Source organism: Vidua macroura, chromosome 19 (genome assembly GCF_024509145.1).
Source record: "Vidua macroura isolate BioBank_ID:100142 chromosome 19, ASM2450914v1, whole genome shotgun sequence".
Classification (NCBI taxonomy): domain Eukaryota; kingdom Metazoa; phylum Chordata; class Aves; order Passeriformes; family Viduidae; genus Vidua; species Vidua macroura.
Window position 1 is genome coordinate 10,093,133 of NC_071589.1, and position 13,234 is coordinate 10,106,366.

General features: G+C 41.5%; 1 protein-coding gene across 1 annotated transcript in view; it reads right to left on the minus strand.

The window, feature by feature from the left end:
• The window catches only part of SMURF2 (SMAD specific E3 ubiquitin protein ligase 2), a 60,135-nt gene extending 47,183 nt beyond the window's left edge, over positions 1-12,952 (minus strand). The window contains exon 1 of the mRNA XM_053994415.1: positions 12,436-12,952. Within this exon, the coding sequence (XP_053850390.1) occupies positions 12,436-12,487 (52 nt within the window). The 5' untranslated portion in view covers positions 12,488-12,952. The remainder of the gene's footprint in view (positions 1-12,435) is intronic.
• Between the last annotated feature and the right edge of the window lie 282 nt (positions 12,953-13,234).

Below are 13,234 nucleotides of genomic sequence, written 5' to 3' on the forward strand. Positions count from 1 at the left end.
AGCTGATGTTACTGCAAGTGAAAAGACCTCTGTGTGTATATATATATATATATATTTGTAGTTTCACAAGGTTTTTCTTTGTAACATTTGACATGATGAATCAGATACAGTATTTCAAGTATTATTCATCTGTACAACTTAAGCTAGCTCTGAGGAACCATTAAAGAAAAATATTTGCCAGGAAAAAATAACCTAGAATATATGATTCATTCATTTCTGAAACAATAAAATGGTTCACTATAACAAAAATAACTATATTGTAAATACTTCAATTAAAATGTAAGAAAAAAAAAATAAACCCAGCCAAATACAATGAAGAAAGCATGCCCTCAGAATAAAAACAAACCACTAAACGTGCTTATGTGTGCAAATAACAAAACATATTGCTGGAAAAAGGTAATTTTATGAAATGCAGTTAACACTGTATCTGATGGAAATGGTACTCTATTTTTTAGGGATTTCATAGTCTTAGAACAACAAAGACACACCTCAACTCTCAAACTTAACTATTCTTCTATTAAGCTGATAAATAGATTTATTTCAGCAGAAAATGATGCATTTAGTGTATACCTAAAAACCAAACAGATCCTGAACATCCCCCCTGGGAAGCAGACATGGCTATCACTGACCTTAAATCATGATAAAAGGGATCAGCTGAACAAAAACCGGCATTTAACAACTTTATAATTGTCCAAAGCTGAAAGAGGTGTGAAAATGAGCAGGTTTTGGCAAAGAAATCCCATAGGAGCAGACTTTTGTTTCGGACTAATGTCAAACATTGAGGGAAAAGAGAAGCCCTGTTATGCATCAATGAATAAATGTAAAATATGAAAATAGCCTGAAAACCTCATTTTTCTTCATAGTTAGACAATATTAAGTTTACTTAAAATGAAACCTTGCAGTTTCCCATTTTATCAGTTCATTCATTTTTAGTTTTCAAAAAAAAAAAAAAAAAATCATCCATCTGAATGCACCCATAACTTCTCTTCACTCTGTCTACACAGACCTCTACAGGAAACTTCAAATTGCACATCTGCCTGTCTCTTGCTGGAGATACACCTGCCCAGTACAGGTAATTTCCAGTTTGTTTCTTCACTGGTCAAACTCTTTTGCAGGCTCCTTTGTGTTTGTTTCATACACCAGAGAGTGAAGATCCAAGTGGTTCACAACACTGGCAACTCAGTGTAAACAGAGCACAGTGTACTAAATCAACCTCCTGACACTGGAAGATGCTCTGGTGCAAATCCAGTGGGGATACGCTGTAAAATTAAAGGGCTGCCCTCTTCTATAGAGAAATATTCACAAAGAATGCAAGATCCATCACAGTGGACAAATGATGACTGCCATAGCTCGTAGCTTTCTCTGTCTGCTTGATATTTAACATATTAACATTGACTCTAACTAAAAAAACTCAAATCTTTCATGCAATGAACTCATCAACAGCAGGTAGCACTTCTCTGAAAATCTGTAACTTCTGAGTTGCATTAATTGTAATTCCAGAACTTTTGTGAAAATACTGCATGTAAATGAGCCAAGGAAACTTAAAAACTACATAATTCAATTATAATTAACAGCAAGTTTTCTGACCCTTTTAAAGTAAGAAAATATTAGCATTAACGAAGTAACCAAGATATTCTTAGAATCAAGGGTCTTTTTAAAAAAACTTCTCAGGTTTGCTAAAAGTTGAAGAATTCCTTTTGTTCTACATATAAGGAGTAACCCTGATCTTATCTGCAAGCCTTTTTAGAATTATGTTCTGCATCATGGCCACTTAGAAGCCAGCCCTGAATTCCCTATTTCTTCTATATAGTATCAAGGTGATGAACATGTGAAGCAAAGGAACAGATGGGAGAAATTCTGGGGTGAATGTTTTTTCCTGTTTGTTTTTCAACTTCTGGCCTCTTTCCAACTGTAACCATTCACATTCTTTGCATGTTATGCATCTTGAGCTCTTATAAAGCTCCTCTGCTGTAGATGACCCCTTCTTCCCAATAAAACAGAACATCACACGGGCAGAAGCAGCATTCCCTGGTTACAAAGCCAAGTGTTGAAAGGTCTGGAACAGGATACTCTGGGCTGCCTCTGTGGCCCTGTGTCACGTTGAGTGCTGCAGCACCAGAGCCCAGGTACCAACAGATCCCCAGTGCCTCATCCTGCCAAAATCAGACTCCACCATCCACCCATATCCCTGGACAGCTCCTTGCTCCAGGTCACTCCCTTCTCCTCCACCCTCATCCACCAGCTTTTGTGCCCTGTGCATTCCAGGTAGTGCCTCTCTTCCCACCAGGAGCACACTGAGTTCAGCTTTAATAGGCAGAGCTCAGCTCCTCACTAAACCTGCACCAAGCCTTACCTGGCTGATTCAGCCACACCTGCCTATTACCGTGTCCCTGTTTGACAGTGCCTCTGCCCCAGAATAAAGGATTCACAAGAACAAAGCATTTCTAGATGATGTGCAATGTATTTTTAATCCTTTTTGAAACTGGTTGAAGTTTAGCAGAATCTTCCCAAAATAAATTTGGTCTGATTTAGCTCCTCAGCATGAAAAATGTCCGTGTTAGCCGGCTGCAAACAGCACTAAGCAGTGCCCAATAATGGGAAGTGCTAACTGGAGCTGGCATTATTAGCTCCAGCTTGGTATTCCAAGTTCAGCCAGAGTTATAAATTCCACTGACGGCAAGTAAAAGGCCAAGATGTTCAGACAGACAAAGCAATTCCATGTTCAAATGACACAAAGTAGAAGCAAGTGTGGGCCCCAGAGCTCCCAGTCCCCAGAGTGCTGAAGGGACAAGGAGCAATCCAAGGGTCAGGCGGAGCAGGGACAATTTTCCTGTGCAGTGACACTGGCTGGGAGCAGGACAAGTGCATCTCCAGGCATGGACCACACTGCAAAGAACTGTTGAAATGTGGAGAGTGAGGTTACTAAATTCCAATAAACTTATGAAAAATATAAAGCTTTTGAATGGGTCCAAAGTCCTGCCCAGTGTAGATGAAGTTACATTATGCTGATACACAGGAAATAGCTGACTGATTCTACAGGATGAACAATTCACCAGAGGAAAGGAACTTTCAGGAAAAATGATAAATATTGTAATGAGGAAATCCGAGGCACGTATTCACAACGCCACATTCACATCTCACAAATGAACACAAATTTCTTCACGATCCCCTGGCCACAGAAGCAAGTGAGACGCAGACAAATATAAATATATATGACCAGGCAGAATAACCACTTGCTTCTTGGGAGAGGAACCAAGAACTTTACTGTCTATCCTTGTAGATGGGACTACAGAACTTTTAACCTCCTTTTACCCCCCTCATAACAGCTACTGAGAGAACACTGTGAACTGTGGGAACTGCTTGAGGAAGGGAGAGAAGACTTCACAAATATTTTATGACAAGCCAGGCACGACGCACGTACTACTGAAAATTACTCTAAGTCATTTTTTCCTTAAAGGCCTTCTCTTTTCCTGCGGCAGAAGCCAACATTTTAAATCATCTTTCAACCCAGCTCTTAAGAAGAAATCCCAGACATGAGGGATGTTCACAAAAGGGCCGCAGCGTTACGTGACAGCACAACTTCAGCATAAATCTTGCCCCCCTCACATTAGCACAATCACAAAGATTTAAACCCTTTAACTTTTAAACAAAAAGCTGATAGCCAACTATTTGAGGCATATTGGAATTATTGCATAGCACCTGGAATTTACAGACAGCATTTGCTTCTCTAAGAAACCAGAGGCACTTCACCTGTGCAGCAGCATTAATAAGCTTGAGCAGAGGACAACAGCAGTTTCTCCCCATTCCAACATTCTTGACCAAGAGTTTATTATAACTGTGGGTGATATATATATATATACACACATATATATATCTCACATATATATCACATATATACATTTGAAGATTCTGTTCACCACCAACCTGCACTTCACCAAGCATCCAGAATTGCTAGTTAGACATTTAGAAATGCCACATACACAACCCACTGGAAATTATGAAAGATGGCACAAAAAATTTTTATCATTCTTCACAAGCTTCAATTAACAAGAACCTTCTGCAAGATCAATATAAAACATTTTTGAACTTTCTACTACAATTCTCTAAATAAAAGCCGTAGAAAATGTCTGCTTTAGCATGCATTGTGCCCCTCTAAGTCTGGGCAATTTATGTGTCATACACTGTGCACTCAGGCTTAAAGAAGGCAGTCATTTTTAATTGGTACTGCTGAGCAAGTGCTCTCCAGAAGATGTGAGGATGAGGTCCTTCACATCTATTTCAGTGAAGTACTTAGCAATGGGTATTTTGTGTCCTTTAAAATACATGTATTTGTATTATCAGGATGAAGAGAAATGCTCAGTATCTTCAGATTTCCACACTGCCAGTGCAATCATTGAATCATTACAGCCTGGCTCAGTGCTGGACTCACCAACATGACATGCACATTTCTTTACATTTTAGCCCAAGCACAGGAACCCACATTTGTTTTCTGCTTCCACTATAAAGTGGCACAAAACCTGGGAAACTTTCAGTCCCTTCACATCCCTGTGTCACCTCTTCAACAATTGTACCCCACTCTGTCCTGTTCCACCTCCACAAATGTCCCCTTTTGTCTCTGAATGATACCACCTACACCAGCTCTATCCTTTGAAGTTTCTTATATCACACCTGATGCCACCCTTTATAAATTAAGACAGAAAAACTTACTCTGCTGCTAAACAAAAAAGAGGACACCTAAATATTACTACAACTAAGCAAAATGCTATTACTCATCTAGTCCTGCACACAGTCTTCTATACAGAGCTATAAACGATTTTATAATCCACCAGGGAAAATAATGGGAAGAACTTCTTCACTGAAAATAAGTATTTATAGATATTATAAATAAATAATTTCAGAACAAGGTGAACACTTTCTGTTAAGAGTCGAATTGAAGGACTATTTGCTATAAGGATACCTAAATGCTTGGTACAATAAATGCCATGAATTTCTAATCCCAGGCAGTTAAGCATGAATGTAATTCTATGAATTTTATTCAGACATGTTTTGTTCCTTTGCATGGTTAAGGATTTTTATTTTAATTTTTTTAATCATAGTTTAAAAAAATAGTTTTACCATAGTTTTACCATAGTAAAACAATAGTTTTACAATAGTTTTACCATAGTTAACCATAATTTTAGTCTATAAACATCTAACCCAGATACATCTTTCCTCCCTCACCAGTAATAAAATTAATTTTAGTACATTTAATATTTTTTGCATAAAAATACCTACATTTACTAGATTGCCTTTTACTAAAATGAACAACAAATTACTAAGTACACTCCATCTACTTTCCTCATGTCCTACAATATGCACAAAGCAGGACCTTTATCATACATAATTTTAGAAGTGTACAACCCAGTCTTTATCTGTCTTAGGAAGAAATCTTTAGGTTGACCCAAGTTCAGAAAATGCCTCTAAGTATTACCAACACAGATTCCACCTCCAGTTAAATACAAGCACAACTGCATCTATAATTGAATTTATGTATGCATCTATATATAAACTCCAAATCAAATGGTTAGCATGTTAAAAAGAAGCATCATGACAGATATAATTAGTTATTACTCCATTTAACTCCATCAGTAATGTTAAAATCTGGGTCAAGGCAGAATGAAAATGCCACCAAGAGCCTGCTGGTCTGTGAACCTGCCTGAAGCCACCACTCATTTACACATCAACCCACCACAGTCCTCTACACCCAGAGAAAAAGGGGGATGACAAGAAATGGACTTTAATGCAGATATATTCCTCAGCTCACCCATCTGACAGCACAGGATGGAGCAGAGGGACACGTGCATCCCAAAAGTTGGTGCTGCGGGTTGGAAAGCTTTACTATGGCATTGTCACTCATGGTGACATCACACATGCTGATTTAAGCAAGAATGGCACAATCTGGGTACACAGTTTTACTGTGACCTGTAAATTACATAGCCTGGACATTCTCTGCATATTTGAAACAACTCAAATGAATTGGTTACAGAAAGGAAACGTTGAAGCCATTGCACTGACAATCCCACAGCCATGGAGTGACTCTCCCTTTCTCCAAGAAAACAAGCCTCATAACTTGGGTTAAATACGCACTGGCCAAGAGTCATTCCACAAAATTACCAACAGGATACAGCCACAGAAACTCACATACTGCTACTTTTTCTTTCACTTTCAGAATTTTGAAAATGTGAGTAACGCTTCATCAAAAGCAATGTGTGTTACTCATGGGGATATCAGCCCTCCTGGTCTGATCTGCCTGAGCAATAGCAAGAAAAAGTATTTTGAAGTGGAAAAAAAGCAATTCCCAAGAGTCTGCAGGATGCTGAAGTACAGCTGATAGTGCAACACAAATATGGCATGTGAGCAATAACTGAACAAAAATCACCCCAACTGCACAGTCTCAGAAGGCCCAAAACAGAACCATCTTTGCTGTGGATTTAGACTCAAAAGAAACAATGTTCATGGGCAGAATGTCAAGAGATAGTGGATCTAAATCCCAGCTTTACTTGGTTTATCCTTTTTATGATCTTGAGCTTGCCTATTCTCCATTCTGTATCAATCTCCCCCTTAAACTCAGATGATAATGCTTAGCCAGTTTTGTCCTGAGCTTTGTTATCCACAGACGAAGTTACAAGCAACCTTATCTATGCTTTCATGGGAAGTACTTAAAGATGAAGTAGCAAGAAAAAGCCAACAATTTGCTTCCTTGAATATGTTACTGACAAATGTCCCTCAAGATTCCGATCCTCTTCCCCAAACAGGAATGTGCTTTGCTGACAGCAGACACACACAGCAGCTCCTTTTGCATGCCCTGCCTGCCATCACTGAGGTGAATCTTCCCCAGCCCTCAGGAGTCACGGAATGATCTCAGCCCTGCACGTGTGATGAGCATTTACATTTTATACATTAAAGCAAGCACACAACAGCCTGTGCAGTAATGCACTCGTGCCACTCAGCCAAGTCAGAAGCCAGCTCACGTCATTGTTGTGAGGAGAGCAGGGAATACACCCAAAGAAATCATCCACCCTTTCTTAAAGGCTGCAAGAAAGGTCTGGCCCAATGGTGAGATGTCATTCGAAGTAAGATGGCAAAGCAGTGAAGCACTTCAAAGGCCATGAGATAAACCAGAACAAAGCATGAAAAGCTGTCTTCTTTCAGGGATCTACCCATTCACCTTACAGACACAAAGACAAAATATTTTCATCTGGGGCCTGATCAGATTTTTCAGTGTGCTTAACAAAGAAAACAGAACATAATTTGTCACCACTAGACGAGTTTCTCAGCTTTGTACAGCTACACAGACAGACATTACAGGACAGTGTAAACTCTATAAACTTCACTGAAAACTTCAATTCTAAACATTACTTGCTAATATTCCACCCCCAGGATTTGTTTTATTGTTTTTCCCAGCAACAGCTTTAATTTTTTTAAACATTACCATTATGACTGCCTGCAGATTTCCCATATGTCTCCCACATATGCCCCATATGTTACCTACACATGTAAATCCCCAACTAGCTTCTATGTGATGCTCTCCTGATTGTACAGCCACAGATGAACAGTGGGGTTTTTTGAACTGAATTTCAATCTTTTAATTGATGCCCCCATGTAACTGCTTCCCTACTACAATTTCCACCCCCAAATCCTTTCTGATCTTTGTCTTCCTTGCCATGATACCCCTTTATGTACTCTTGAACACAGATATCTAATTTTATACCCAGATGAATAAAACTTTGTCATACAAGCTGAACTCATAGAAACAAACAGCTGAAACTGCTACATACAGCTGCTCAGTTGTTTATTACAATTCTTTGGCATCTGTATGATCCACAACTGATTTATATGTATATAAATAACTATATACTGTCTATAGAAGAAAGCATATATTTACACACACACTTCGTACTTTGATGAAAATATTGAGGGCCAAGCAGCCATCAGTCCCTGTACACCTGATTAGACACATGTCTATTGACTTTGTTATGACTGCACCAGCTTAATCCACCTACTATGTAATTTATTGATTCGGATTTCTTAATGACACATGGCTTACAAAAACTAGTACTTAAGTCAAATATACCTTACATGAAGGAACCCCATTGTTTTATTGCTGACCAGAGCCTATCTAACTACAGGCTGCTGGTAGGAGAGGCAGCCCTGCCCTCTTTGCAGCTTCTTCTCTGCATCCCTCTTCCTGGAGACAAAAAACCATTTTTTTCCTGGTAGGATTAGTTTTCAGCTCATCCCATAGCTACACAGTTGCTGGAGTCAACACAAGGGAGGGCCCAGAAAGTGAAGCCAGGGACTACAAAGAGAAAAAAGAAACAGTGCTCGGATTTTAAACTGATCTAAAATGGCATTACAGTTTCAGTCAACTATAAAACCACTGCCTTGCTACATACAGATATAGGGAATTACTTTATCAGCTGATGGATCAGATGTTCCCCACAGTGAGCTCTGCTATCCATAAACTTCAGTCCTGCTTCCACCACCGCTGATGGAAAATTTAGGATTCATGTAAACCACTGTCTTCAACTGGATTAATTTAACACTTCAATTTATCCACTGCAAAGACCAGGTTTGAACATTCCCCATTGTTTTACAAAGCTCAGAAATATTCTGGCTTTTTCTAAATAAAGTATGTTTTGCAATAAATATTATTAGCATTGCAACCAGAGTTTCTATGGTCTGGTAAAACAGCAGCACTTTCTCCTTCAACACTATAACTTCACAGTACAGTCTCACCTTTGTAGTGTGAGGGCTGAATAGACAGTGAAGCAGCAAGAGAGAAGAGAGAGAGGAACAGCTCATGAGATGCTGATCCATTTTCCACAACACAACACCCAGTGCTTTTATTTCTGTAATCAGCAAACCCTGCAGGAAAGCTGGAAGCAGTAAGAAGGAGGAAAAACAAATCCAGTAACTCCTCAGGCCTACGTCTGATTCTGTACCAGCAAAACTCTTCCAGCTCATTCCAGTTTTATCCATGGGATATTTATTACCCCTTTTTCCAGCCCAGTGTAACTGTGCTTTGTGGCTATGGAAGTATCTTTACTTGTTAACAGTTCTGAGACAAACACTGCCTGCAACATATGAACTAAATAAACTTCTGCACTGAGCCTTTACTCAACATATTCTAATACTCACAGAGTTTTGTGGACTTCAAACTGATTTTAGAAAGTATCTCCTTGACAAAAACAACCTTATAGCCTTCAGAGAGCTGTCATTGATCTCCTAAGTGAAAGCAGTCAAATGTAGCTATTTTAACATTAGAAAATTCACATATTAGGACATAAAATGGCCATTTCTCAGTTTCCTGAAGAATGAAAGATCAACACAATTCAACAATGGGGTGAAAGAAATCATAGCATGTTCTGACTGACAGTGTAGTGTATTTACAAATCCACGTATTCAACACAACACTGAGAAAAATCACACTAGGCATGGAAAGGCATGACTGCATTTGCAGCTTTTGTAGAACTTGAATGTACTCAGGATAGGACCAGATGAAACTGTGGTAAATATGTGAGAGTCAAAGGAGTTTTCCTTACACTTCTTGGACATTGTTATTACAAGCTGGTAAGATAAATTTCGCAGAAGACTAGTGCAATTCTAGACTTTAGCTAATTTAAATTACACTGCCTGTATTTTAATCAGAAACAAGGATTTACACCTTCTGCTAGAAGTATCATCAGAAGCCATGACACTCGGATTTTAACAATTATCCAGAGGGTATTTTTAACCCAAGATTATATAAAATGTATCACTAAAGACTCAAGTGATATTTGCAACAAACAGCCAAACCTCTGCAAAAGAATAACCTTTTGTAAGAAATGTACAACACAGATGCACTGTAACCTAAATAAAAACTTACTAGAAGTATGCCACTGCTGTGGTTTGTCTCTGTTGTGGAACCCAGACCTAAATAAACTGTTAAACACTTAGTGTAAAGGTATGCCAAACATTTCTCAGAACTTTCTTAAGGTCTCAACAAAGAGTCAACCTTTTTTGCAAAATGAGGCCTAGGTTAAATATTTTATTTGGCTCCTCAAGATGGACTGAGAAGTTGGGCACTAGCTCCAGATCAGTTCTTGGACTCACATCAAACATTACCCTGTCATTTATCCAGTCAGTCAAAACAATGTTTTCCATCTAAACCTTTAATGTTTATGTCCTGAAAAACTGCTAATTGAATCCAGTTCTTGAAATCTATTTTTTAATCTATACCATCTAATTTAGAGATACTGAACAGAAAAGATAAGTGTTGAACAATGATTGCAGAATTAATCCCATAAACATTCAAGCCAAAACAGAAGACTGCTAGCTTCATAGAGCCAAAGAAAATTAAGATTAAATAGCATTTGTCAGTTTGAGAATAAACTTTTAGAAACACTGGATATACAGATTCTTTTAATTCCAAACAGTTTTAGAACTCAAGAGCCCTCAAACTGCTTTTCCAATCAAAAAGAGTAATCAAAACCACACAGAACACTTAGAACTATTCCTAGGCAAGAACTGACAACATGTCAGCTGAATTAATAAAATTCATTGTTTTCCTTAAACATGTAAAGCTTCCTTACAACAAATGACCTTACGTGAAACAACTCCCCATTAGCTAAAGCAGCAAATACCTCAAGCTGTTCAGCTGGAGACACAGGCCAATGTTTCCTATAAGCTTCCAATAATGGAACTGGTACTCAGTGCCTGCCAGAGCTGCTAACCCTGGCACAGTCCTAAAAAGACAATTTTGCCTTCATCCCATGCTCTGCACTTTCCCTTCCTAAAATACAAGATGCCAAAAAAACCCAAAAACGTTCCTTAGGGTTGTACCTGCTGCGTTTGGGGGCTGACCACAGTGTGTAAAACCACAGCGTGCTTCTGGTCACAATCACACTCCCCTCAACACACTGAGATTGTCACAGGCACAGTTTCATTATATGCTTAATCCTCAATAAAAATAAAATATGAAATGAATTTGAACACAAAACACAGAGGTGAGAAAGACAACTCCCTAGACAGTATTTTCCATGCTTTTAAATAAGGCTACAGACCATTTTTAATGTTTCAAAGATAAGCAAGTCTGAGCACTCACTGCTCAGGGAAAGAAAGTATTAAAGCACTGCATCAACACAGCAATAACCTGAGGAGAAAGCTACAAAACACTCGGTAAAAACAAGGCAGCACTGTTCCATGAAGCAGTCCCAGCTATGCTCATTTTAGGAGTTTTATTTCCAAGTGTAATATAGAGACACTCACAAATCTCCATGAACACTAGATTACAAATCTAGTCCAAGTAATTCCAAAGTAAAACATAAGCAGATACATTTTACTTTTCCTGTGAAAATACTTGGAAAAATCAGTATGAAAACACCTCTCTTTATTAGGCATTAAACTGGAGATATTTCTCATGCACCTAAAGTAAATATAATAACTCTTTTAATATTTTAAAAAAATATTTCTTTTGCAAGCTGCTTAGATACACTACATAAAGATGGATATTTAGAGTGAAAAGCTATACTTTTCTAAATGCTTACCTTTGTGTAATGATGCTTCAGGACACACAGTGTCATTTATGTGCTGGAGGACTTAACAACACTTTGAAGAAAAGAGCTAGATCCAAGTGTTCTGAATTTTTTTTAAAGAAAGCTCCAGCAGAATTTCCAGTATTTTTTTTCCTCTAAACCCCTTTACCTGGGATTTTATAGGGAAAAGGCCATAATTTTAAGTATTTAAGACCAGATTCTTTTCCTTCCCAGCAGGCAGGTGAACCGTTTTTATGGTATTTTAAAATATCAGAGGCCAAGTGGTCTGGAGGAGGGCAGGACAAGGCACTTCACCCAAGAACTGTGAAAAACCACAGAATATGCTGAGTTGGAAGGGACCCACCAGGATGATCGAGTCCAGCTCCTGGCCCTGCACAGGACACCCCAAAATCCCTCCCTGTCCCTGAGAATGTTGTCCAAAGGCTCCCTGAGCTCTGCCAGCCTTGGGGCTCTGACCACTGCCCTGGGAGCCTCTCCAGTGCCCAACAGTCTTAGCTGAGGAAAACGCTTAAAAACCCCAACAGAACAACAACAATAAACAAACAAAGAGCTCAAACCAAAAAATGTGGCAATTTCTTTCGAGTTTACACCGAGAAGACGAAGGGAAAATAGACGGCAAAGTTGGGGTGCGGTGGCTGAAGTTCGCCCAGGCGGCTGCGGGGCCCGGGCCGGGCGGGCGGCGGAGCCCGGACACGCCGAGCCCGGGGCCGAGGGGAACCGAGTGGAGGGAAACCTCGCCCTCCCCTTCCCTGCGAGGCCTGAGGGGCCGCTCCGGCCCCAGGTTCAACCTCAACGACACCCGGAGGAGCCGCTCCCGCCCCCCGCCCGGGCTGGCCCCGCGCCCCCGGCCCAGCCTCACCTGTCAGCCGCAGCTTGACGGGCCCGTTCCGCCGGGCCCCCGGGTTGGACATGGCCCCGGCCGGGGCTCCCCCGCCGCTGCTCCGCCAAGGGCTCGGGGGAGGCGCGAATGGAGCCGGGCCGGGCGCTCAGGGCAGCGGCGGCCGCCGAAGGAGGAGGAGAAGGAGGAGAGGCCCGGATGTGCCCAGCGTCGCCATGAGCGGGGCCGGGGCCGCGGAGGAGGAGCGGAGCCTTCCCCGCTTCCCTCCGCTTCCCTCCGCTTCCCCGCCCCCGGGCCCGAGCACAACAAAGCCGGGACGGAGCCGCACGGACGGACGGGCTGGCGGCGGGCTCGGCTCCTCTCCTCTCCCTCCGTCCCTCCCTCCTGCCCCGGGGAGGCCCTGCCCGCGCCCCGCCTCGGGTCAGCCTCGGGGGGGAACGGCGTCAGGTGGCGGCGGCGGCCGGGCGGTCCTGGCCGGGAGGCCGGGAGGAATGGCCGTGTCCTGGGAGAACTGGGAATGGGGAAGGATGGGGGAATGGCCGTGTCCTGGGAGAGCTGGGAATGGGGAAGGATGGGGGAATGGCCGTGTCCTGGGAGAGCTGGGAATGGGGAAGGATGGGGGAATGGCCGTGTCCTGGGAGAGCTGGGAATGGGGAAGGATGGGGGAATGGCCGTGTCCTGGGAGAGCTGGGAATGGGGAAGGATGGGGGAATGGCCGTGTCCTGGGAGGGCTGGGAATGGGGAAGGATGGGGGAATGGCCGTGTCCTGGGAGGGCTGGGAATGGGGAAGGATGGGGGAATGGCCGTGTCCTGGGAGAGC